Source organism: Malaclemys terrapin, chromosome 7 (genome assembly GCF_027887155.1).
Source record: "Malaclemys terrapin pileata isolate rMalTer1 chromosome 7, rMalTer1.hap1, whole genome shotgun sequence".
NCBI lineage: Eukaryota > Metazoa > Chordata > Testudines > Emydidae > Malaclemys > Malaclemys terrapin.
In genome coordinates this window covers 111,311,010-111,338,979 of record NC_071511.1, presented here as the reverse complement: position 1 = coordinate 111,338,979, position 27,970 = coordinate 111,311,010, and the positions used below count along the sequence as shown (strand labels likewise).

The following is a 27,970-nucleotide window of genomic DNA, read 5'->3' as shown; positions in this document are numbered from 1 at the left end:
ACACTTCCACCCCCTTCGCTGCCCCCTCCCTCCGCCCATTGATTGATAAAGGTGCCGGCTTGGCCGGCTTCCCCGCCTGACTCTACAGTGCATGTCACAGCGGCCGCTGCTCGAGCCGGAGCATGAGCGCCGCCACTCACTCGCCCGTGGTGCAGATGGAGGGCAGCGCCGAGCGAGAGCCCCTGCCGCCGGGATGGGAGGTTAAGATCGACCCGCAGACCGGCTGGCCCTTCTTTGTGGATCACAACAGCCGCACCACCACCTGGAGCGACCCGCGGCTGCTGGCGGAGCCGTACAAGGTGCCCGCTGGGGAGCCACGGTGGGGCGGGGGTGGGAACTTTGTAGTGAAGGGCCCGGAGCTTGCTCCCTGCGCAGCGCCGGGCACGGCAGAGGGCAGAGCAGGGGCGGGGGGCGAAGGGACGGCAGCCGAGCCTCCCCATGGTACATGGCCATTGCGGGGGGAGGCGCAGCCGGGCTTCCCCTCGGTACGTGGTGAAGGGGGGGGGGGGGGCAACAGGCCTTCCCCTCAGTACCTAAAATTCCGGGTGGGGGGGAGGGTGGCCAGGCGTCCCTCCCCTCCCTACATGGCAGAAGCGGGTGGGGAGCTCGGCCAGCTGGCCCTCCCCTTGGTACGTGCTAATTTCGGGGGGAGATCGAGGGGCAGTGGCAGAGCCGCCTGCCCTCTCCTCAGTACATGGTAGTGCAGTGGGGGTGAGGGGCAGTGGCAGGGCCATCTGCCCTCTTCTCTCCTCAGTACATGGCAATGCAGTGAGGCCAGGAGCTGCCTTTTGTCTCTGACGCACTGCAGTCCTTTTTTTGTGCATTAAATCATTTGATACCTTAGCCCTGTAATGTTTATTTAAAGTTGGTTAAGTTCACCCAGCCTGCCTGGGGAGAGACAAACTCTGATTTATTTTTCATATGTGTATAGCTTAAACAATGGACATCACTAAAAAAACCCTTCCTCGTCAAGGTTTTTTTTTTTTTTTTTCCTTACTAACTGTCTCAGTAATTTTGCTCTCTGGTTTTGTTTTGTTTTAAAGCTTGCTTACAGGAAACCTATCTCTCACTCCAAATATGTCCATGTAAAGAGAAGCAGCTGAGAGTTAGAGAGCAGTCATGATTTTTCTAGGTGCCCTCATAAGTGAATCTTTAAAGTAAACATATCTTGGTTTAAAGAAATGCTGAATTTATAATGTCCCTACATTTAAACAGAATTGGTGGGTTTTTGTTAGATTTAAGCAATAACCAGGAGAGACAGAGCTGGAAACCCCCTAGATGAACTAGGAAGTTTTTAAGAGCCTGGTGGAAAATAAGAGTTTATTGTCAGATGTTTGTTCACTTTGTTTCAAGTTCTGATATGCTAACCTTTGTCCCTGCCTTCATTTTTGACACCATATTACTGATGGGCATAAAACATTACTGTCATAGGACTAACACAGGGCCCAATTCTGCTATCCTTACACACTGAGTTCCAGAATTAGGCCTACATAGAACAGGGCTGTACAGAACTCTGCAGCACATCAGAGGAAAGAAAGCTCCCAATGAAATATGGAAGGTGCTGTTCAGGCCAGTGCTGAAAGAAGTTTGGTTGGGCTCTGTGTTACTGTATATTGGACTGATAGTCTGAACACCTGATTGTTTCTGCTGCAGAGAAGGTTCCTGACACTTCAGAAATCAGCTAAAACTTCCAACTGTTGTCTTAAAAATGGTGCAGTGCTGGTGGTCTGAGGCTTGTAAAGGTATCAAGTTACTGCAGAGCACCAAAGCAGTTCAGTGGTTCTCAAACTTTTGTACTGGTGACCCCTTTCAAATAGCAAGCCTCTGAGTGCGATTCCCCCCCCCCCCCGATAAATTAAAAACACTTTTTAATATATTTAACACCATTACAAATGCTGAATGCAAAGCGGGGCTTGGGGTGGAGGCTGACAGCTCGCAACCTCCCATGTAATAACCTTGCGACCCCCTGAGGGGTCCCGACCTCCAGTTTGAGAAGCCCTGAGTTAGATCATCAGGACAACATTCAGTTCAGACTAACCCTGCAGGTAACTATTGTTTCACCATTTTATCAGCACACTGGAAAGTCTTAGGGCCTTGTTAGTGGACAGTATTGTTGTCTGTGTTGATATATAAGCAGAAGCCCACTGTAACAACATTTATTTGTTTTTAAATTATATTTGAAATACATGTAAAATAGACAATTCTGTAGAGGTCTATAATGCATTTTTATAAACCAGCCCATGGAAAGTAATTTTTTTTTCTTTTCTTTGACTAATGATCACCATTTTTTGTGCAATCTGACACTCTAACCTTATTCATTAATGTAAATATTGGAGCTTCAAATACTAAATTTAACAGGGAATACTCTTTTAAATTCCTTAGTTTTAGAATGATAATTGAATAAAATTTGTTATTACACAGTTTGTGAATGCAGGTCACAGCTGAGAACTCAGAGTATGAGCAATGCAGTACTTAAGGGAAGCCAGAGGGACTGATTTTTCCTCTCACACTGGTGTGAATCAGGAGTAACTCTACAGAAGTCAATGGAATTACATGGGTATAGAACCAATGTGAAAGGAGATTCTCTGTATTTAATCCAGATTTTACAAAACAATTTTTTCATTTGTTTTCATTTTTGTAAATGTTCTTCTCAAATTCTTTGATGGGCATTGTTTAACTTAATGACAAAGTAAATTATCAAGAGGTAGCCATGTTAGTCTGTATCCACAAAAACAACAAGAAGTCCGGTGGCACCTTAAAGACTAACAGATTTATTTGGGCATAAGCTTTCGTGGGTAAAAAACCTCACTTTTTCAGATGCAGTAAATGATGTAATTTTTGTACTATTCTGAAGATCTCAGAAAAATATAAATCGGCCAGTATTAAATAATATATAAACCGCTTTAGTTCATCTTCAGACAGATTGTCTGCATAGAGTAATGGGGTCCCAGTCAGGGTTGACACTACTGTAAACAAATAATATTGATAGATGTTTTGTGTAACCATAACACTTTCTTGAAGAGTAAAGAGTGCAATTTTTGAATGACCTCTGTTATAAATTTGCCATCTCTTGGGAAATTAACAAATGTCTCCTCTAACTTGTTTAAGATAAAAAGTCAGATTTAAGCTGCTTTTGATAATCATCTGAAAACAGGAAAATTTTGAATTATAGTGGATCAGAGTTCTTTCTTTGTGACTGAAACAAAATAAATTCCAGCCTTATCTGATGTGAAATCTGTGGTAATGGAAAGTAACTCCCTAAAACCTGGCAGGAAAGGATTATCTTACAAATCAGTTTGGAAGTAGTTTTGGGGGAAAATGTACAAGCGTCTATATAAAAAGAAGAAACAGTTGCACCTACCTTTGAAGAGATATTCTGAAACAAATTTTCCTAATAGGAAAACTTGGAAAATACACCGCTACCCCGATATAACGCTGTCCTTGGGAGCCAAAAAATCTTACCGCATTATAGGTGAAACCGTGTTATATTGAACTTGCTTTGATCCACCAGATCACGCAGCCCCTGCCCCCCTGGAGCGCTGCTTTACCGCTTTTTATCTAAATTTGTGTTATATCAGATCGCGTTATATCGGGGTAGAGGCGTACTGTCAAAACAGGCATTTACATGCTTTGGAACTTCTTATCAAGGTCAAGGTTAATGCTTCCTGAGAAGGAAAGGAAAATTGTTGATTTAGTGTTCTATTCTGTTCCTGACAACAGACACAAACTCCAATTGATTTCGATACAAGTTTTGCATGAATGGCCTGATAGGGCCCTTGGAGTGTGGGCCTGAATTTAGAATTACCTATTCAAATTAGGGGGCAGATTCTGGCACCTTCACTCTGATTTAAGTAGCATTATATTTCACTAGTAGTCCTATTGATTTCACTGGAACTATTTGTGGAGTAAGGTCATAAAGGTTTTAAATTCTGGCCCTCAAGGGATATTGTGTGTCCCTAAATAAGAATTCTGAGCTGTCAAATTTGCTACTTAATTGGCATAATTTAACAAATAATCTCTGGCTTTTACATTCAACTGTAAATACAAAAATATTTCTGGAGGGGCATTAATTATGATTCTTGTGTTCATGAATGACTGAGATCAGATTTTGTATGTAGGCAGGAGGAGGAATACTTTCAAACAGCTTCCTTGTTTTCTCCCTCCTTTACCTAGTACTATTCAAATAGAAGAACAAGTTTTGTTTTGTTCTCAAGGATGAGTTGAGGAGTATAAGAGCTGAAATGTTCATTCTTTACCCTGCTATACTTGGATAATTCAAAAGAGACAAAATGTTTTCTGAGATTTCAGTGATGCCCTGTTCTTTTGGAAAGCTCATAAAAGCAGACAGTGAAACCACTGACTGTGGATCACCCTGGTATTGGTGCTAAAACATCAGTTTAAAATTATCCACATCCTCTTGATGATAATTCATCCCTTTGTGTGACCTGTGCAGTGAAATTAACTTAAAGGACTACAGCAGTGAAATGGAACACGAAGTGTGAAGTCATTTTGTAGCTAACTGAATAATAACTTTTGTGAGACCATTAGTGATAATGAAGCCCCCTTATTTCTGTCATGTTGGGCATGATTCTCCTTTCATTTATTCTGGTTTTACACTGGTGTTACTTCATTGATTTCAATGGCATACTAGACCTATTATCCCTTAAACCCCTAATCCGGGCCCCCTTTAAATCAATGGAATAAGGCCCTTGATTACCAGTTAACTGTGGAGTACAATACATGGCAGCAACCACGTGAAGATGTTCTGGTTATTTTCATTATTTACTGTTGCTCTCTTCCCCCATATATATGAAGAACAGACAATATGTTTATGCAGTTTATTAGGTTTTGTGGGAGGAGTGGTGGTTGTAGGTAAGTCTCTCAACTTACCTACAAGTCTCTCAACTTACCTACAACTTACCTACAATATAAAATCTCCAACTAGACTGAAGTGAACAGAAGAAATGTTTTTGGTAATGACTGAAAAGCATTTAGAGTATTAAGGCAAGTTCTTTAACAGCTATTTTCTCCCAGGATACTAACTACTAATTTATTGAATGAGTTGCTGGTACTTTCAATAGCGTGGACCACATAACTTACTACATTTCTACTAGAGAAGTGTTTTCCAACAAATGCCATTGCTTTTCCTTTAGTTTCTTTGTTATAACCATCTTCCCTTGGGCATGTATGTCATTTGTTTTCCTGAGTAATTAATGTCATAACTCAGCATGGCTTTTGCCAAGATTATTTGAAATGGTGGATCAGTCTACTAAATTGTTCAGTGGGAGCCCCTGAACTTTTGAAAATGGAAATGGACCAAATTTAGCTGGGGAGGATGGTTTCAGGGAAGGGTTTGAATGCTTTCAGGAAAGGGAACACATAGACAAGGCTTAAATAAGTGTTAACTAATGCCCCCACTCCTGTGTATTCTTTTTACATGGACTACTCCCCTTTGATGTTTATTTTAACTAAAGATGGGTCACAGGTGTTAACTGCAGAGAGATTCACTGAACGGATGTGAGGGTCATCAATGGCTCAGAGGCATAGTAGGTTGGGGATTGTGGCTATCTTTCACAGTTAGGAATCCCTAGATGCCTGTCGCATTGAATGGCATCTGCCATAAAAGTAACGCTTCTGAAAGCGGCCCTTCTAGCAAAGAACTCACATCATTGGACAATGCTGATTTCCTTGAAATGATGCAAACAAACTGCATTGCTTAGAAAGACCGACAGGTGTATGCAGCTATCCCTCAGGTGCTCGAATTACCAAAGTCTCCCACCCCACCACTCTAATTAATTTCTGATTGTATTTATCTTTCTCCCTTGAATTCCTCATCAAACTCCAATCTTGGTTGACTAGACCCACGCATGGGTGGTTTTTTCAAAAATGCTCAGCATTGACCTAACACTTTTCCCATTCAAGTCAATGGTAAAATTCCCACTGACTCAAATAAGAGAAGAATTTGGCCGGTGGTAAACAGTTTTGAAAATCCCACCCACTGGTTCTGCTTCTCTGTTACCTTGCACCTCATACCATCTCTTACTCCAGTCAAGGTAAGTGCACAGTGGTTGTAAAATGCTACCAAATTTTATTTTGCAAGCGTTTTACACTAAGTTTGCACTGGTGTGAGTGACTACACAAGGCAGTGGAGAATTAGGGCAATGAAGATCCACAGATTCACACCTCCAAGGGTGTAGAAACTGTATTTTTTTGAAATCCCTAAATTATACATTTTGGAACTGGATTAGTAGTGATACACTCTCTTACCTACAGGTGTAGGAAAGATCTGTGCCAGTGTTCCTCCTAGTGAGGAGTCTTGTCTTTAACACCTACAACTGATGCACAAGCATGACTGTTCATTATGCCTATGTGATAAACAGCATTGTATTTGATTAGACAATAGTAAACCAGGTGTAGAAAAGTTTGGGGTGGAGGGGACCTTGTGAGATTAATTAGTCTATCACTCCTACTGAGGCAGAACCGAGTATACCTACACCGTCCCTGACATTCCTGTGTTTCTTTGAAACATAGATAACTATAGGAAATGAGTTTTGATGGACTAACAGTACCATTCTTCTATGTTATGAGCCCCCTCTTCACTCCTCTTCCGTGGCCTCAGTACTACATTCTTGCCCTGTTTTTACCCCAAATTACACCTCCTGATTCTGCTTCCAAAGAAAATATAAAAATAAAAGGGGCTGCAAGCCCGAGAGGTGTCTAAAGAGAGGCTTTTTTTGCAACTGGTGCTAGGGAAATCTTATCAGTCAATAGGGTGCGGCATAACAAGTGTTTTTACAGTGCGGAAAAATAATCTATGTGGATGAAGTGCTATTTTAGGAAGTGATACCAGAGGACTACCCTATGCACAATTAAATCAAGATGAAAATTCAGGCAGTAGAGATGTCCTGTGAAATGAATGACTGACTGGTCACTTGTTCGCATTTGCTTTCCTTTCATGAGTGGCAGCATGTTGCTGCTTCTTGAGATTCATACTGTCACCTGTGCTCTGAGTTCATGGGACACAGCCAGTATTTGGAACATAGAAAACAGCTACCTGCTTCTTAGGGAAAATAACGTAATGAACAGAAGTAGCTTGGTAGAGCACGTTGTCATTCTCATGATCTTTGGCAAGAAAACTCCTGTTGGCAGCGTCTTAGTGGGCTTTACTTCAAATTTATCCCTCTCTCTCTTTGTGGGTGTGAGTGTTTTCTCAGAACATGTTCAATTCAGCCCAACTGACGCAATCTTCATGCAGGCCAGCTCCTACTTATGGACATAAAGGGCAAGTGTCTTCATGTTCTGTGGAAGGCCAGGATGTGATAGCCTAACAGGAATCTGCTTGGTGAGCAAGAAAATTATAGCTATAATTCCTAAGATGAGATTAGGTCATAGTACACCAAGTTATGACTTTACAGCTAGAAGCATGGATCTCTACTTTTGAACTACATAGAACTTACTCATGGTTAGATTGTTTCCTTGCTTTTTTTGATCCACATCAGCATATTGTCACTATCCATCAGATAGCGTATACATTAATGGAATACTTACAAGGTATATATTAACTACTTTGGTTAACAGAAAAACAAACAATAAGCCTTATTTGCCTGCACATGTGAAAGGCATGAAATAAAACCCCAGCATTAAACAAATAAAACATTAAAAGCAAGCAGCCTGTTCTATAAATAATGATGTGACTGATTTGATGCCTTATTAAGACAAATTCATGAGACTAAACATGTTCATGAGTTATTCTATCTTTCTTCAGTCATTAGCTAATGATGCCTCACTCAGTATATATGAACACTGACTGTAAGTGAGTGAGAGAATATGAAAATCCTGAGTAGGTGAACTTCTGAGTTACAGCAGTAGAAGCAGTATGCTCCAGTGGATTGAACACTGGACTGGGACCTAGGAGATGGTAATTCTGCTCTTAAGAGGCTATGTGACCTTGGTGAAGTCAACTAACCTCTCTGCCCCTCTTACTCACCTTTGTAAAATGCTCTGAGAACTATGAATAAAAAGCACTTTGTAAGTACTTATTATTATTAATCCATGGAAACATAGCATCGCTGAGGAAACTGGTTAGATTAAAGCTTTCAATTAATATTTTAAGTAAATTACTGTTGACCAGTGGTGCCTAAACTTTTCCTTTGAGGGGGCTGGCCCAGGCCCTGCTGCCCCCCTATGGTGGCACACCCCACAGTTTGGGAAACATTGGTGTAAACAGTCTGGGGTGTACTGATTTCTACTTTTAATAAAGACTCTTAACACTGATGAGTTAGCTATCTAGATCAATTGTTATACAATTTGGGGGGAGAGGGGGAATATTGGTTTGGCTATAACTTAATTCCAAGTGGGCAAGCAGTCAGGATTTTTTTGAGTTGGAGCCACTTCCTATAAGGTAAAAATATTCTCATGTAAATGGAACTGGTGCATCCTCCTTAGTTCAGAATATGAACTACTATTATCATCATATAATGACACTTCTGTTTGAAAGTGGAATAGACTTATGTACAAAGAATACTAGGTTACTAAAATGTCACAATCAATTTTGGCAGGCACTTTTCAGTTTATTTTATATTGTTCTCCTGACCTGTGGGACTCCTGGCTCCCTGAAAACATGGGACCAGATCCTGCAACTCTCACTCATATGAAATAGAGCTTAATCCTGTGCTCATGGACTTCAGTGGGTGCCAAAGCAAATCCATAGTCTCCCTGAAGCCAGTGGTGAGGGTTCCAGAGCGGATTCAAGGTCTGCATCATAACTTAAAACTTTCTCCTTTGGTGACCCTATAAGAGAAATCCCAGTGGTTTCTGTGAATGTTCATCTAACACAGACACATACAGTACATACATTTCCCCTTAGTGCCTATCTGTTTCAACCTCTCTGTAAGAGCTATGGAAAAGCTAAGTATTATAATTAATATGTAAGTCTTAGAGGACCTCTCTTCTTTAGAACACAACTTAGGAAAATGTTACCGGCCGTGTGTTCTGCAAGAAGCAAAAACGTTGCTTTTCAACTTTTTTCCTGTAGATCCTTGTAGCATTGTACATTTTGGAGTTCAGTCCTACTCTTCTTACTCATGCAAATCGTTTCCGATTTAAGAGACCTGCTATAATGACGTGTGTTATAGTTTGCATCCAGCATATTCTGGAAAATTTCAACATCTGTTGATAGAACAATATGGAAGAGTAAGGAGTGACTGAAAGCTCAGGCATGACCTCAGGATTTGACTAATTATGATAATTTTGGCCTCTGAGGAATCAGCTCGATGTGTTGGCCTTACCTCATCCTCCACACCAGGAAGAGAGGGCTGGTGTGTAGAGACTGTCGTCATAAGGATTCTTTCCCTTCCGTCATGCCCTGCTTGCTGAGGGAACTCATTTAAAAGCTGGGAGTAAGGTTGAGAATCTTGATGTCACTTCTGACCATACCCTCCCCATCGGAAGCCAAGAATAGGATGTGGTGGCATGAAGCATTTGTGCTTGCTGCACTTTTATTTATCCTGGTGATGACCTCACAGCAGCATATGCCCTCTTCGCCAAGAGGTGTGATAATTGTAATTGCCCTTTAGCAGAGCTACCCAGCACTATGCATCTCTTTCACTTGCAGCTTGTTTGAAATGCAGGAGCACATTTTCCTTGCTGGTTAGTGCAAGCATTATATGATCATGATTGCTCAATGTTCTTTAATGTGGTTGCCTATAAAGTGGTGGATTGACTCTAAATTGCCACTGTTGATTTTAAAGCCATTTATGATGTAGGCTTGTGACGTTGTGCAGTCTATATGGTTTTATAAAAATATAAGTGAATATAATGTAACTGGGATATGCTTCATGCAAAAGGTCTCTTGTAAGGTATCATTACAAAGCTTATAATCTACTGAGTGTTATCATCCCATTTGTATAAATGTACCACTCTTGTATCTAAAACTAGAAATATAAAACATAACTCTGAGGGCCTATTGTAATTATGTAAAGTGTGGGCCATTAAGGATGGTTTGGAATCTTGATAACTCCCATTGTCTGCAGATGGCTGTATACCTGTGAGTCTTCCTGTATATGTGTGTGCTGGCAAGTGAGTAATGAAGTCTTGCAGTGACATGTGATCATGTCACCTGAACTGGAATCCATCTTTAACCTGGTGCTTTTCCAGTGAGGGGGGGTGGAAACCCAGAGGGACAAAGAGTTCCCGCCTTGTACAAAAGATATATAAATGGGTGGAAGAGAACAAGGGGGAGAGGAGCCATCATGAAGAATCCCCTAGCTATCACCTGAACTGCGACAAGAGCTATACTGGGGAAAGAATTGTGCCCAGGCCTGGAAGGTGTCCAGTCTGAGAAAAAACTTACTGAAGCATCTCTGAGGGTGAGATTATCTGTATTCAGGTTGATTAGGCATAGATTTGCGCATTTTATTTTATTTTGCTTGGTGACTTACTTTGTTCTGTCTGTTACTACTTTGAACCACTTAAATCCTACTGTCTGTATTTAATAAAATCACTTTTTATTTAGTAATTTACTCAGAGTATGTATTAATACCCGAGGGAGCAAACAACTGTGCATATCTCTCTGTCTGTGTTATAGAGGGCGAACAATTTATGAGTTTGCCCTGCATAAGCTTTATGCAGGGTAAAACGGATTTATCTGGGTTTAGACCCCATTGGGAGTTGGGCATCTGAGTGCTAAAGACAAGCACACTACTGTGAGCTGTTTTCAGATAAACTTGCAGCTCTGGGACAAGTGATTCAGACCCTGGGTCTGTGTCTGGAGCCAGACGGGAGTGTCTGGCTCAGCAAGACAGGGTGCTGGAGTCCTGAGCTGGAGGGGAAAACAGAAGCAGGGTTAGTCTTTGCACATCGGGTGGCAGCTCCCAAGGGGGTTTCTGTGATCCAACCCGTCACAAGGCTATATTTAAAATCTCTGAACCACTTTCTGAAGGGTTTCTGCATTCACATTCCACCTGCTTTTCAGGTCCGTCCCATCACATATAAGAGAACAGATGGTCAGGTTTATCCTATGCCTTTAAGACCACTGTTGGACCTTACTTTTTAACCTTCCCTTTTATTAATTTATCTTGGCCTCCTCTATTTTTAGTTTTGAGATGATTTTTTTTAAATTATAATGTTCATTTTTTTAAAGTACTAAATGTTAATTTGCCCATCCACTACTGGGGATGGGGACTTTATCAATATTATTATTATTAAAAATAGTTGCATACTCTGTGGCACATTTTACCTTTGTAGCAGCGAGATGAGAGAGTGATTCCTTTTAGTCCATTATGCAGCATTGGTGCATAGGACTTGGATTTCTGCTTGCTTTATTTGAACCAGAAGGGTCGTGGACTAGGTTTTTAATCTCATTGTATTTTGTTTAATCATTTCTTTTTATACACGTGTCTTGAATATGGACTCTGGCATGTGTAAACATCCGTGTTCAGACATTGTTTATTGTAAGGCAAATAGCACATAAGAACTGATTATAAAAAGTACTGACAAGCATGACTTCTTCCTAAGCTGAACCCTGAGACTGAACATCCTTTAGAGGGGTTCCCATGCTCTCACCGTCATGGTACTACAGTGAAAATTCTGTCTCTTCCCCCATCTCAGTATCCTAGCTGTGATGTTGTTCTTTTTATATGCTAGAAGATTCCTGTGTGTGAGATGAGAAACTTCAGCCTTTTGTGCATAGCACTGTGAATTGCAATTTCAGAAGATCCTTTTTGACTTAAAAACCCAGTTATTGAAATCTCTGTTCTCTTTTAATCACTTACTATGATTTTGAACAATAATTAAGGATACGATTCTGTCACGGATTCCATGACTTTCTGGGACCTCCGTGACTTCTTTTGAGACAGCCCCGGGGCCGCCAGAACCACTTACCAGCAGTCAGCCCCCAGGCCTGCTGGAGCAGTGATCCCGGAGTGGCTGGGGTTTGGTCAGCCCCCCTGGGGCTGGAGCGGCTGCAAGCTCCAGCAGTGCTCTGTTCGTCTCCTCTCCCTACCTTCCCCCCCCCCAGGGTATTTTTGTAACAGTCAGGGACAGATCATGGGCTTCTGTGGATTTTTGTTTATTGCCCGCTACCTGTCCCTGACTTACTAAAAATACCTGTGACAGAATCTAACCTTAATCATAATAAAAGGCCAGCTGTGCAATGGAACCAAAATCAGTTTGCAATGATTTAATTTTAAAAAGCCTGCTCTCTTTCTGGGATAGTGTCTTGACTCCCTCTGGATAGATTTTAAATATGTTTTTTACATATATATAGATTTATTTTTATGTTTAAGGACTTCTCTTTTCACTAAGAAAACCTTTTATTTCTAGAGATTCTGAATTAGAGAAATAATCAAGGATCTGATGAATTTCACATTATCATTTAGATCTCATCTTATTTACTATGCTAAGGTCCAAACATCAACGAGAGAACAGAATTGGACAGCTGTGAAAGTTCTGTTTTCTAATGCATTCAGTTTGGAGCTTCATTTCCTTAAGTCCTACTCTACCAGACTATCTGTTTCCTATGTGATATTGCAGGCATTCGGTCAACGACTCCCTCCTATCTGTAATCAGATGTACCTATTGGTGTATTTATAAATATTTTCTTAATGCACTTTTCTTTGGAATACACATTGTTGGAGTAAACGTTATAAATTAATCTTATACTGTTTATTACAGAGCAGTTAAACAACTTAAAAACTAGTTTCCTTTTAGCTGTTTATGCTGTTTCCTGTATGCCTTTCTCTTAGCTTGCCCAGAGAAAAACCAGTAGTGAGTTTTCCTCCTGGTTCTTATACACCAGCTAAACATTGCAATGCTAGAGTTGTAAACGCTGCAGGGGAACGATTCTTTAAATCATCATGGAATATTTTCACTTTTGGGGGGAGAGAGACGTGCCTCACTCTACCCTCAATTTTTTTTAGGGTTATCTTTAATTTGGCCCCACATGTGTTTGTGGTTTTTTTTTGTTTTTTTTTTTAAAAAGCAGCCTGTATCAATTTCTAGAGAAAATCCCTGATATAAATAGAAATGTTTTCCTAACATTAAGTGAATGAATGCAGTTTATTTTCTTGTTTGTTTTTTTTTATTTAAATATTCTTCTTATTTGAAAGGATCATTGTTAGAATGGAGAAGTTAATTGGGGCTGTATGCTATTGATATGAAATAGACTTAAAAATACTGAAATTGACCAGCCTACTGTCACTGTACAGATAAGCAAAAATTCAGACATGTTAATTTACCCAGATTGTTTAAATTAGGGGATTGGTCTGGAGATTGGCCCTGCTTTGAGCAGGGGGTTGGGCTAGATGACCACCTGAGGTCCCTTCCAACCCTGACATTCTATGATTCTAAAAGTAAGTAGTTCGGGGCAGATCATTCTATCAGCAGACTGAGGTCATGAAAATTCAGAGTTCTGTGCTGGGTGCCTAATCAAGAGAGGACTGATGCCTCTGGCATCATTGTTCCCTTCCCTATACTGCACAAAAGCCTTTCTGTAGAGATGACAGAGACATTCAGGTCATCAGGTGTGGAGGGGACAGATGGCAGCAAATCATTTCACCTCTCACCCTCCCCTCTACCAACCCTGCAGTAAATTCCCCCTTCAGTTAATATTACTAAAGGCTACGGAGTTGTCACTTAGCATGAATTCTGGGGGCATCAGAGAGAGGACAGGAGAGTCCACAGTAGAATGAAGCTTTGCTACTATCGGGCCATTACAGGAAGAAAGCCAGGACAAAGGCTGAAACTTCAACATTGATGGTCCTTAAATTCATTCTCCACAAATGTAAAAGAAAACAGCAGCTGTGAAAGGAATAAATGCAAACAGATTTTGGGTCCATTGTATATCTGGGGTGAAATCCAGGCTCTGCTGAAGTCAATGACAGACCTCCTATTGACTACAGCAACGCCATGATGTCACCACTGGACTTTATGGTTCAAAGTGACAGTAGATGCTCATCTCAACAGAATAAATATTTAAATAATTGAGTTTTTAAGTGGAAGAATCCTTTCAAATTGTAATTCAATTGAAATAAATGAGAGTTGGTACTTAGCACCTTCCAGGAGTGCTCAGACTCTAGTAGGATTGGGCCCTTAAACTGGTACCTTTACCTAGAAGAGGTATCTCATCCTTCTCTTCAGTGCCTTTTCCAACAGAATTTACATGGAAAGATCTTGCATAAAGGACTAATGTTTAAAATTCTCCTGCATTACTCTGGATGTGAGATTGCACTGGCAATCGTAGACCCTGAGTGGAGGGCCAAACTTGGGGGCCATATTGCAAGGGCTGATCTGTAGTTACGGTTTTATCGTGTATTGTGGTAAGGAGTGTGATTTTTGGGGGGTTTTGTTTACCTGCATAGTTATGCTTATTTTGCTTCACCAAACCACAGTAAACTACTGGTATAAGCACTTTTATACCAGTAGAGCTGCATCTACACTAGAGGTTTTTTTTTTCCATTTTAACGATGCCAGTTTAGTTAAAGCAGCAAACTTAAGCATAGGCAAGGCCTTATTAACACAAGGCCATGCTAAGCTACTGAATTAGCTGGTTGCTGATACCACAAACCATGCAAAGAGATTTTGGAAGACCACAGGGAAAAGGGAGTTATTTTTTTAATGTAAATCCATGTTTATTTTTATATGAAAAGAAAGTGTTAACTATGTTTGCACCAGGAACAATAGCTTCAGACCAAAATCAGCCACTTGTATTGTAAATGATCTTCTAGTGTTTCTAGTTAATTCAAGAAAAGACATTATTTACAGTTTGCTTGTACTTTAATGATTAAAAATGTTTTGTAGTGGTTAATTATTTACATGCTGCTGCTATTTGTTGACAATGCTAGTTTAAAATTGTATAGCAATGTGTATATCTTTTGTTTTGACAACTGAGAATTACTACCATTTAAAAATCACAAATCAGTAATAACAAGGTTTTAAAAAGCTTTCTGTAATCAGTTTTTAAAAAAACCGAAATTAATGCACTCAATTTGATGATTTCTAGATGTTGTACAAATGTTAAGCCTCCTAATACTGCAGAGACAGGAAATTGTTTTATAGACCAGGAAACTGATAAAGGATAAAGGGAACTGACTTCGTGACACACAAGTCAGTGGCAGTTGGAAAACCAGTTACATCAGTAAGATTGTGATTACAGCTAGTTACGTAGACTTCTTGGTGATGCATCATACATCACATTTTACTTTATTATTATCCGAGGTGCAGTTGCAAGGGCAAGTCAGAAGCATAGGGAGAGATGAAGAGTGGGGAGGTAATGAAATGATAGGGATAAAATGAGGGAGGGGGAAGAGAATCTGGACTGAAGAGAAGATGCTGCAGCTGTGTCACTGTAGCACTTCAGTGTAGACACTCCCTATGCTGACGGGAGGGTCGTTTCTCACATCAGTGTAGGTAATCCAGCTCCCTAAGAGATGGTAGTCAGTTTAACAGAAGAATTCTTCCATTGACCAATCACTGTCTAAACTGGGGGTTAGGTCAGCAGTTACATGTCTCGGGCGTGTGGATTTTTCATATCCCTGAGAGATGTAGCTATGCAATGGAAGTTTCCAGTGTGGACCAGCCCGGTGTCACCGACTAGTAAGCTTAAATTAGTATAAATTAAATGCTAAAAAGAATAATCAGGATTATAAAAAATAGTTGTAATTGGATGACCTTCCTTATGTTTGTGATCTATGTAATTCGCAACTCAGGCTACTTCTGGAGGCAGAGGGGAACAGAGAATTTTGTTGCTTTTGTGGGAGGTGCTCAGATACTAGTGTTGAAGGCCGTATAAATACCTTCCTAGATACATACATACATACATATACCTAGCTACAGTTTTTATAATTGACCATGAAGAGAATTTGAGTACAGGGACTAACTACATTCGTAATTTTCCACAAGATGTACTTACATTTATTTATAGCTGTAAATATAATGACAGATTACAGGAGTACAGTTCATGCTGTTCTGTTTAAGGTGGTGTCAATGTTTCCATTATAAACCCTATTTTCAGGGTTTATAAGCGTGCTATAAAATTTCACTCCAGGCAAATCTTGGCATTTTTAAAAAAACCACACACACACGCCTCTCAGCCTCTTTGTTCTTGGGCTAGTTGTTTTGCATTTCCAACCAGGGCCTGAGCTGTGGAGGCAATGATTTGCCAGATAGCTGAGATGGTTCACAAATTTAGGCAGTCTAAAGGGCCTGAAAATAAAATGTGTAGGACCCTAACATGATCATCTAGGATGAGATAAATCCTATGGAGGGTGGTAGTGATAGAGGAAACCTTCACAAGGATTCACCTCATTCCAGATTGCTCTGCTGGGGGTTGGAATTGAGGTTGCAAGGCCCACCTCCAAACCTAGCAGACTTCTGAGATACCAAGGAAGATTTTGCCTCTGTACCGGCCCCTAGCAGCTTCCTGATAGGGTGTCTCAATTGGAGCCTTGCCAACAGGGACTGTCCTGACATAAATATTTCATGGGAAAGATCCAATACATCTTCAGGAGGCATCTTGTTTGGGGTCCTCCTGGCCCACCCAGGCTCTAACCCAGGGGTAGGCACCTATGGCCAACCAAAGGCGGCACGCGAGCTGATTTTCAGTGGCACTCATACTGCCCGGGTCCTGGGGGGCTCTGCATTTTAATTTAATTTTTAAACGAAGCTTCTTCAACATTTTAAAAATCTTATTTACTTTACATACAACAATAGTTTAGTTATATATTATAGACCAGGGATCGGCAACCTTTGGCAGGCGGCTTGCTAGGGTAAGCTCCCTGGTGGGCGGGCTGGTTTGTTTACCTGCCGCATCCGCAGGAAGTGGCAGCCAGCACATCCCTTGGCCTGCACCGCTTCCCGCAGCCCCCATTGGCCTGGAGCGGCGATCCGCGGCCAGTGGGAGCCACGATCAGCCGAACCTGTGGACGCGGCAGGTAAACAAATCAACCCGGCCCGCCAGGGTGCCTACCCTGGCGAGCCGCGTGCCAAAGGTTGCCAATCCCTGTTATAGACTTATAGAAAGAGACCTTCTAATAACGTTGAAATGTATTACTGGCACGTGAAACCTTAAATTAGAGTGAATAAATGGAGACTCGGCACACCACTTCTGAAAGGTTGCTGCCCCTGCTCTAACCTCTCCATAGCACTGATCTCATACCCTGTGGGTCATTTTCTACAAGGTTCACAGGAGGAAAGGACAATACCACAGAAGTGGACAAACCTCCCTTCCACTCTAGAGTGGGGAGAGCTGCAGGAGTCATCCCAGCTGGGGAGTATAATTCAGGTAGACATATCTAGCTACCCGTAGATCTCTCTATGGCAGGGATTCTCAAACTGTGGGTCAGGACCCCATTAAAATGGGGTTGCCAGGGCTGGCTTAGACTTACTAGGGCCCCAGGCTGAAGCCTGAGCCCTACTGTCTGGGGCCAAAGCTGAAGCCCGGGATCAAAGCCCAAGCGCTTCAACCCTGGGTGGTGGAGCTCAGGTTACAGGCTCCCTGCCTGGGACTGAAGCCCTTGGGCTTTGTTTCCCCACCCCCCGCCCAGGGCAGTGGGGTTCAGACAGTCTCAAGCTTCAGTCCCCCCTCCTGGGATCGTGTAGTAATTTTTGTTGTCAGAAGGGGGTCATGGTGCAATGAAGGTTGAGAACCCCTGCTCTATGGTAAGGGAATTTTCTTCAGAAGGATTGTGTGGAGCAGCTGCTGTAAACCAGGCATGGAATCTAATGACTCAGCCTACTCAGCAAGGTGTTTCTTCCGAGCACTGAATCATCTATTTTTCTGACTGCTAGGCAGCATGGTTGGCTTCACTCACTTGGCAGAAATTCTGCTTTGCACATGGCTTCAGTTGCCACTTGCTGACTGTTCTTGATTTTTCAGGTAAACTCAGTTTGCCGACATAAGCATATGTCCCTCCAGTGCCTAGAAGGTAATTGCTGCCAGTAGCACTAGGAACACTGTTGATCTAGATTTATATTTGCAGGGGAAATCCATTGGTACAGCAGGGAGGGTGAATTGGTGAAGAGGACCTAGTTGTTTGTACTAAGAGTCCAGCAGCCCCAAGACCATCTATATGCAGGTGCTGATTCTGTTCTTGCATCTGTTTAAGTCTGAAATAATAAATAGTTACACTAATATAAAACCATTGTGAGATCAGAATCAGACCCATAGTCTTTAATTGTATGTAGAAGATAACCTAAAATTATTTTTCTCTGATAACTTTCTGGGCCTGGTTTTCATTTCTGACTTCAGTGGAATTTCTCTTAATTTACACCAGTGAAAGAAAATTCAGGCTCTCTGACTCAAGCCCCTTCCCTCCTGGAAGCACTTAATATACACCTCTACCCCGATATAACGCTGTCCTCGGGAGCCAAAAAATCTTACCGCGTTATAGGTGAAACCGTGTTATATTGAACTTGCTTTGATCCGCCGGAGCGCGCAACCCCGCCCCCCCAGAGCGCTGCTTTACCGTGTTATATCCAAATTTGTGTTACATCGGGTCGCGTTATATCGGGGTAGAGGTGTATGTGGTCTCATTAACTTTGTTAAAAGAATAGAATTTATTCTCTGCAATTCTATAGCTTACTGAGTTTCTCAGTACTCGTTGTTTTAAGGAGACACTGGCATATGGGAGGCTCACTCAGTGTCTGATTGGAAAATAATTAATTTTCATTTAGTGAATTGGTCTGCTTACATATGACTGTGCTACGTATCGAAGTAATTTTTATGGTTACAACAATACTTAATACTACGGTAGAAATGATAGAAATCCTATTATGTCCTCTTATTAAACTCTCCCTTTACTGAATAATGACATTACCCTCTGTGTGGTAGAGTGCCTGTTACATGATCTTACTCAAATACATCTGGAACTTGGCCCTTAGGAGGGCCTCAAAATAGAATGACAGTTGCAGGAAGAACTTTATTAGAGGACTTATGAGGGAGCTTGGTACAAACCACTTCCATCTTATGCAGAGTATTAGTATAAGCATAATCCTGCACCATGTAGACTTATCTTCCATTCCCTTTGTTAGATTTCCTTTTGGTATCCTCCCTTTATTACTCTCTTCTTTTGTTATTCTCCCCCCTTAGCAGCTATTGCAACTGAATCACATTTAGCAGAAAGCAGATACATTTTTCAGTATCCAGCATCAAGAACACTAATTAAATAGTCATTGGAAAGAACAATACTGACGAACATTTCTTTTCTGATAATCTCCTGTTTTCTTGAGGATTTCTTTGTCTATAAATGGGCTTGATTCTAAAAGTTGCTGAGGGATCTCTTTCTGATCTCGCACTGCTGTAAATCAGACATGTCTCCACTGAAGTCAGTGGAGTTACACTAGTATAAAGCTTCTGTGTCAGATCAGAATTGCAATTATGAAATGTGAAAAATTTGGATATGTTTAAGCTTAAAGTTGCTGTCTATCAGACGTGAAAACTTAAAAATATCCCTAGATAAATAATTTGTTCGTCTTTTTTTCCCTCCTGCACACAATTCTGAATGATTAGCAGCTGTAGTTATCCTCTGCATTAGAATGTGATACCAGTTGCTCATGCAAAGGAATTTAATTAGAAATAAAGGAAGTTTTAAAGTTCTGACATACAGTTCTTTCATTGCTTTGAAGATGGAGGTTTAAGATTACTTGTTCTTATGAGTTGCATTGGTCCTAACTTCTAAACTTTTCCCATGTGGTGTTTTTAATTTTTAGGAGGGCCAGTCATCAGCAAATGGTCCTTCTCCAAGGCAGCCACAAGTAAGAGAAGGAAGCATGGGATACCCTCAACTTCGTGCTGGCTACATCGCTATTCCAGTTATGCATGAATGTGCTGAGAACAGACAGCAGCACCCGTATTACTCTGTTCATCAGCCTGGCATGCAACGATACAAAGCAGAAACTGTGCCCACCACAAAGCGGGCACAGTCACCTTTAAGGGGGGCCTATGCCCACTCGGAATCCCCTGCTAGAGGACCAGCTGAAGCTGCTCAGACAGATAAACAATGTGGACAGACAACAACAGCTGCAACAGCCCAATCTCCAGCCTCACATGGGCCTGAGGTAACTTGTCAGTAGTGCTGGGGTGTGTTTTGCATTACTCTCCAACATTTGTGACCTAAAATGGCATTACAGCTGATTTATCCCTCAAAAGTCCAAAATTACCATAGAATTACATTTGCCCCCCCAATACTTTCAAAATATTAATACAAACATAAAAATGCACTTTTTAATGGTTCTGCTGACAGTCACTTCACTGTAAATGCTTTACATTTTATCTAGCATCACAGTGTCTCACTCACAAATGACTGTGCAGAAAGAATTGCACATAGATTGATTCTGTCTCTTGTCTCAGAAACAGAGGCATATAAAGCCCGATTCTCCTCTCACACTGGTTGACTTAATGGAGTTATTCCTGATTTACACCATTGTAAATGAGAGCAGAACTGAGCCTACGGTGTTCTGTGACATAACTATGAAACAATGTAAGTGACAAAGCTAAAAACAAAACAAACCAGACAAAAAATAAAGGCTGCTATTGTTTAGTTGTTAATAAATGAGACCATTTTAGAATCCACCAAACTGCACTAATTGCAGCTGAATATTTTTAAAGTGCATATTATTTTTAAATATATATATCGTTTGAATTCATTCTAAAAAAAGCTTTAAAGATGAATCGAAAAATAATTTTTCTGCCTATGCCCTTTACTAATTTGTTACTATATATTCACAAAGATTTTTCATAAAAAAGATTCTGCTTGCTTTGTATCTCAGATGTACCAGACTTGGTTTCCTATTTTCTCTGGAGAGCCAGAGTTGAGATAATATCCTCACAACAGACTGAAACCTGAGCTTGAGTTTTCCCAGCCCTGAGTTGAGTGGGGAGTGAATGTTGAATCTGAGCCATATTACATCTTTTAACTGAGTTTGTACTCAAATAGTGGCGGAATTCACTCTTCATATGATTGGCCCATACACCACATGATTTTAAAATTCTGTGTTTTGTCCCTGAAGCCCAGAGTGGCACATGATAGAATAATGAACCAGCTACTGGGTTTTGGGTTGTTGTGTTTTGGTTTTTTTTGTTTTGTTTTTTGTTCAGTGTGGCCAGGACCCCTAAGCCATATTTGTGTAACCACTTTGGCCAGTCCCTTTCCTCTCAGTACTTTGTGCAAAAGGACTTCCAAAAGTATATTGCCCCATGTAATGTTGATGACACTCAATGTGCATGTCTTCCAAGCAGTATCCCTTATTGTAGCACTTTGGGTCAGCTGTCCAGATTCTCAGAATTCCTTGATACAAACAGTAGTTGATAGGGATACACAAAAACGGTGTGGCCACAAACTAGAGTGTGTTACCTGTAACAAGAGAAGGCAACTGTGCCTTTAAGTGTGATGTCGCCAAGGCCTTATTTTCCTAAAATATTCAGTTAGTGCAGTTCCACCGATAGTACCAATGGTGGAAGCACTGGTAGACAAGGTGCCACCAGCATTTTAACTGTCATGTTACTTAGACTCATTCTGAGCAGTGTTCAGACAACAGTGCATTAAAATGCTAAGACCACGTTAGTATTGCTACCACCAGTGGAGCTGCTCCACTGGGAAATTAAGAAAGTCATTCTAGCATTCACACCCCTATCCTAACAAGATACAAAAAAACAGGAAGAAGTCCTAGTGTGGCAAAGGCAACATTGTTTATGTGACTGGGGTTTTTTTCCCCTTCGTTTGCTTAACTTTTTGCCCCACATCTAACCAGTTTAAACAAGAACAGAGTTTCAGATAGAGTGATTAAATGTCCCCTCCCTCCTCAGGGAATGCTGCAGCTCAGGTTTCACCTATTACAGTGATGCTTTCTCACTAGTTCTGCAGTTGTCCAGCAAAAAACAGGGAAACCAAATCCTGATGTGCAAACAGATTCCACCACTACTCCCCACTGTCTCTCCCTATTTTTGGGGGGCAGGGGAGAAACAAATGTTAAGGCTGCCTTTCAACATATTAATAAAATAAAAATGTGAAACAATTAACACTAATTAATAATCTTGTTTTTACAGCAACCTCATTCTCCTACAGCTTCTGACTCACAGTCAGTTTCCCCTCAGTCATCAGGTAGACCCAGTGCAGGAAGCCATCAGGTCCGTCGAGGTTATATTCCAATTCCTGTGATCCATGAGGAAAAAGGCCTCAGGCAACCATCACAAGTATATCATCAAGCACAGAAGACACACTACCCTGCCCAGCAAAGTGATTACCATGTCCACCAGCCAGTGTATCACAAAATTCAAGCTGATGAGCTGGAGCCCAAGCCAGCACGAGAGCAGTCCCCATTCAGAATGTCTCAGAAGGGTTCATCAAGTCGTGAAAGTTCACCAGCCAGAGTTACTACTCAGATACAGTCCCCGGTTCCCATCAGAGTACAGACAGTTGTGGACAGACCCCAGGTATGTGGGATGAGCAGAAAAATCTGATTTTTCTATAGTAATTGTGCTTTGTGTTAATAATGTTAAAGATCTGGATTATACTAATAAGCACACAGAATTTCACACATGTAATTCCAGCATCAGACCCTCAGCTCATGTAAATCCAGTTTACACCAGCTGTGAGGATCTGGCCTTCAATATTGTTGTTGACAGTGCCACCATGTTACTGAGGCACTATATTCTCATCAAAACTAGCATTTCACACAATAGGGTGCTAAAATCCTCCTTCTCACATGGGAAACTGTCAAAATTAGAGATTAAATGAAAAAGAAAAGTTCAGGGATACTCTGAATCAATTCTGATTGAAACCCAGAACCGGATTCTCTTTTCACTTGCACCCTATGTAAATCAGTCAGTGGTGTCAGGGAAGTATACATTAGAGGCAAATCGGGCCCATGGGCTTTATAGTAACAATGCAACTTTGTCTCATTCATCATTGATTACAGCAGCAAATCCAGAAAGTAACCATTATTTATCATGATGAAAGGAGATTGGTAAAATCTACTCTACAGTTTGTTTCTACATACAGTACTTTCTCTAAACTTAATTCATTCAGGGACAAATTGTCCAATTCTGCAATTTGTTCAAGACAGTGAAATTCCACCACACAGACAGTCATTTTCTATAATATAGTACCAGCGTATAATATCCTAGACAAACTCTAAAATATAATACTGTTTAGTGCTTGTCATCCAAAAGATTTCACAACATGTTACATTCACTAGTTAAGAATCACAGCTTCTTAGTCAAGTGGGTATTATCATATCCATTTTCCAGATGGGTAAACTCGCATAGTAAGACACAGGACTAGAAACTAGGAGTGCTGACCAAGATTAGCGCTTACTAGACGACAGTGCTTTTTACATGCCTTTTCTGAAGCATAGTCACATGACAGTCAGAGTGGTGTCTGATTTAGTGAAGGGAAGACTACATTTTGATTAGATGCATTTCCTGAAAAGAGCTGTATTTGTTTGATTTACAGTCAGCAATTCTGGAACAATACTTGGGGTCAAATTCTGCCCTCAGATACAGTTGCTCCCAATATCTGAAGATAGAATTAGGCCACTTGTACTGAATATAATTAACATGCAAAATGTAAAATAATATTAAGCTTCCTACTGAAGCCACAAAGCAAGGACATTTTGAGTCGATTTGACTTCAGCATTAAACACAGGTTGACTTATTCTAGGATTTCCATCACTTAAATCTGTAAAATAACCCTAAACCTCTCAAAGGTGGGCTTTTCCCATTGAAGTCAAAGGGAACAGAATTAGGAGCCCTTTTGAAAATCCCACCTAGAACATGAACAAAATAGTTAAAGGGGGTTGGGGGAATCAAAACCCAGAATTAATGACATGTACTAAGTTTCACTGCTTGCTTTGTTTTCGTTTTCTTTTTTTTTAGGGCCAAACCTTAAGGCACTTAATTAGACTTTATCCAGTCTTTACTCAGGCAAAAATACTGTCCTCAGTGCATATCAGCTCTGAAAATTGGCCCATTTACTTAGGTGCCCTACATCAGTATTTAAGCACCTAACCTTAGGCACCTATATCCAGAATAATTGGTCTAAGAGACTTTCCCATTGCCACATCATGAATCAGTGAAGGAAATGGGAAAAGAGCTCTGACTCTCGTGACTCCCAATCCTGGGTCCAGACCACAAAGCCTTGCTACCTTTGGTTTTTATGGCAATACATTGTAATTTGTTTTGATGCCCTTTTGTCTCATTCTGACAATTCTACCTTTGTAGTGCTATCTCTCATATAGATACATTGTAACAGGTTTTGCATCTTAATCTCCTGTTGTAAGCACTCCACAGCAGAAACGCTGTCAATAAAATAAATGTTACTAAAAGGTTAAAGATCTTGGAAGGTTACTTTCAAGTCAAATCAACAGAGACAAGAAAGTGCATAGACTGTTAAAACCTGACAACTCCTACACTTCCAGAAAATGCTATCTCAGGCTGTGGCAACACTACACACCTTACAGCCGGGTAGCTGCAGCACTGCTAGTGCAGACACTCTAAGCCGATGAGAGAGAGCTCTCCTGTCGACTTACTACTCCAGCCCCAGCAAGGGATGGTAGCTGTTTCGCTGTCCATGCTGGCACTTAGGTCAGTGTAACTTACGTCATTTAGGGGGGTGGCTTTTTCACACCTTGAGTGACTTAACTTATTCCGACGTAAGTGGTAGTGTGCAAATAGCGTCAGTTTGTTAGAAATTAAGAGTGAAATTTTGACTATGTTAAAGTCAATGGCAAAACTCCCACTGATTTCAATGGGGTCAGGATTTCACTCTAAGGGCCCAATCCAGCAACCCCCTTTGCTAGGGCCTCTCATTGAAATCTATTGTTTCAACGTGAGTTCAGCATGAGGAAAGCTTGTAGGACTGGGCCTTAATATCTTCGAACTGGTTTGTATAATAATCTCTAACAACTTTACTTTGAAAGGCAGTCCTTTGAGTAGTATTTTTCAAACAGCAAAATGCAGCAGTCCTCTGGAAGGATAAACTGCATTCAAAGTGTTGTTTTTCAAAGTACAGGAAACTAGATTTTAGGTAAAATTTGACTAAAACATCTAAAACCAGGGCACAAGAGAATGGAATAATTTCAACTTTGCAGATAAAAAGTTTTAATATTGAGACTACATAGAATAAGTCACTGATTCCTCTTGTAAAAGTGACAGTATTCTACAGTAGTGTTCTAAATAAAATACTCAACACTAATCTATGGTCAGGGATTGTAACTTCAGTGTTGTAACTATTCAAGGTTTTGCATCATAACTTGATAGAAGCTAGGCAGAGGTATGGCCAGGCAGCTCTGACTGCTGCCTCCACCCAGAGCGCTGGCTTTGCAGCTCCCATTGGCTGGGAACCACGGCCAATGGGAGCTGCAGGGGTGGTGCCTGCAGGTGGAGGCAGTGTGCAGAGCTGCCTGGCCATGCCTCTGCTTAGGAGCTGAGCGAGGGGGATGTTGCCATTTTTGGGGAGCCCCCCAGGTAAACGCCACCCAGAGCCTGCCTCACCCCGTCCTGTGCCGCAACCCTCTGCACCCTCCCACACCCAAACTCTGCTGCTGCTGAGGTGGGGACGCGCGGAGGCAGGTAGGGAGCCTGCCGGCCCTGCCCCACCACCCCCAAGTCACAGGTCACAGTCCGTGAATTTTTGTTTACTGCCCGTTACCTGTCCATGACTTTTTTACCAAAAATACCCATGACTAAAATGTAGCCTTAATTATAGAATATGAGCTTACTAATTTCTTGTAGCTGAGATCCACCAGATTCCTTCCTGCCCTTGGTGCATTCCCCCCACCCCCCCCCACCCCCCCCCCCCCCCCCCAGGCCCTATGCTGAGTTGAGATTGGGGGTAGATGCATGGCCCAGGTCTTGCAGAATGGATAGGGGGATTCTGTGCTGGCCCATTGCAGTCCATGTCTGGGCCCACTGCACCTCCTAAATGATGCAAGGGGATTGGATCTGAGTAGGAGAACAAATCTCCCAATGAAAAGACCAAGTTAAAGCAAATGACCTTTGGAAATAGTCTTAGGTTGGTAATGGCGATGTTTGCATTGGATTTTACCAGTGCTAGTTGTCTATTAAGAAGTTGGTGTTAATACTGATATTTTAAGCAGCATCTTTCAATTAAGCCTCAGTATGATGGAAAAGATTTGAGACCTAGATTTTTCCAAAGGGACTAGTGATTTTTAGGTGCCTGAGTTTTTTTGATTCCTGACCTGAGACACCTTAAAAAGGCCTGATTTTTCAGAGCATTGGTGCTCATCACATTCTGAAAATCAGGCCTGTTTAAGGTGTCTCAAATTGGGCAGCCAAAATCACTAGTCACCTTTGAAAATCTTTTGGCCTGACAATTGTAATTTTTGTTTACAACGAAGTAGCATTGTTTTCATGTCTCACAATAATAAACTTTCCTCCTTCTTCAGGCTTCTCAGCAACAAATCCCACCCCAAGAAACACTACATGAAAGCATACCTGAAAACAAGGCAAGCCCATCAGGAACTGAGATGCCTTCATCTTATATCCCAATTCAAGTCTTTCACAAAGAACCAGATTCTAAACCACCACCACAGAAACCTCCACCCACTGCAGAAAAGATTGATGAAAAGGTTGATAAAAAGATTCCCTGTCCTGCTACGAGTGCACCTCCACAGGAATGGCTTGCTTCTGAAGAAACTTCACCACAGAAGATGATGGAAGTGGAAGAGACCCAGAAGCATCCTGGTGTCTTGAAAGTAGAAGCAATTCTAGAGAATGTTCAAATGCTTGAACAGGCAGTTGATTCTTTCAAAGGCAAGAAAAATGACAAAAAATATTTGATGATTGAAGAGTATTTGACCAAAGAGTTGCTAGCCCTAGATTCAGTTGACCCAGAGGGTCGTGCAGATGTGCGCCAGGCCAGGAGAGATGGTGTAAGGAAGGTCCAGAATATTTTGGAAAGACTTGAACAGAAAGCAGAAGACGTCGCAGAGGTAGTTCAAGTTTATGGACTTCAGTCAACCTTGATGGAGAATAATAAGCCACCACAGGAAATCATGGAGATTGATCCTGTGGCGGACAAAACCAGGAAAGATACAAGTAACGAAGATGCCAAAAAGGAAACCAAAATGGAAACGCATCAACCTGAAACTAAGGAAGAAGTATTTACCAATCTTGCCAGCACAACAAACACAGTTAATAACCCAACTGAACCATAGCCACATACTGAACTTTAAAGCTCGCAGACTTTATAACTTGAAGTGTGTTTTAAGTGAATTTTAAGTTGCATGCATTTCAGAAGCTTTTCATCAATTGGTTTTTAAATCAACATAGCAGCTTGGGACACACACTTGCCGGGGGGGAGAGGCTATAAAGAAAATGATGCATTTATCCTATATTCTTACACTTTATAAAGAGACATGTTTCAAGAACGAGTCTTGTTCTTAAGATACTTTTGTGCCAGCTGGATGCAAAAAATGCCTCTGGGTTAACATTGATACATGTTGTATTTTAATGTTTCTTCTGCAGGTAATTTTTGTAAAATCAAAGCCCTGCCTCACCAGAATATCAAACCCTTCTACAAATGTAGCCACTCTAGCAAGAATATTTTATTTTTAATGTTCATAAATGGGCACTTTAAGTAAAGATGCATAGAAAGCGTGTAAGAAATTGTAGAGCTATTTATATGTGTGAAGGACTTCAGTGCTATATTTTAAAAGGGAAATAAAATAATATAGAAATCTGACTTAGTCTTTTGGTTTATAAACTAGAAAGCTGAGTATTTGGAAACAATTACTGCCTTCTAAAAATAGATATATTTTTTTAATATCCTATTCTGGTTTAGGTAATGTCTGCTTACACCTACTTTCTGATGAGGGCAATGACTTGCCTTCGCCCAACTCCCTCTTTCCGATGTATTTATCAGCTGTCTGCACTTTTTGTTGTATGGAGACTTCAGATTTGCTGCTTGACCTGCTGGTATTAACAGAGTTAGTGCTTTTAGAGTATATTTATATG

General features: G+C 41.1%; 1 protein-coding gene across 1 annotated transcript; it reads left to right on the top strand.

The window, feature by feature from the left end:
* Nucleotides 1-58: 58 nt before the first annotated feature.
* BAG3 (BAG cochaperone 3) lies at nt 59-27,698 on the top strand. Its single transcript, XM_054035707.1, has 4 exons — nt 59-299; nt 19,705-20,052; nt 22,040-22,426; nt 26,401-27,698. Exons 1-4 carry the CDS (start codon nt 123-125, stop codon nt 27,169-27,171), a joined length of 1,683 nt encoding a protein of 560 aa, XP_053891682.1. The 5' UTR covers nt 59-122; the 3' UTR covers nt 27,172-27,698.
* Nucleotides 27,699-27,970: the final 272 nt, after the last annotated feature.

Bases quoted from the DNA above. Each gene is read 5' to 3' on its own strand.
- BAG3 (XM_054035707.1), top strand. From the start codon at position 123: ATGAGCGCCGCCACTCACTCGCCCGTGGTGCAGATGGAGGGCAGCGCC. The intron at 300-19,704 runs GTGCCCGCTGGG...TTTAATTTTTAG, and splicing joins TGCTGGCGGAGCCGTACAAG to GAGGGCCAGTCATCAGCAAA. The intron at 20,053-22,039 runs GTAACTTGTCAG...TTGTTTTTACAG, and splicing joins CAGCCTCACATGGGCCTGAG to CAACCTCATTCTCCTACAGC.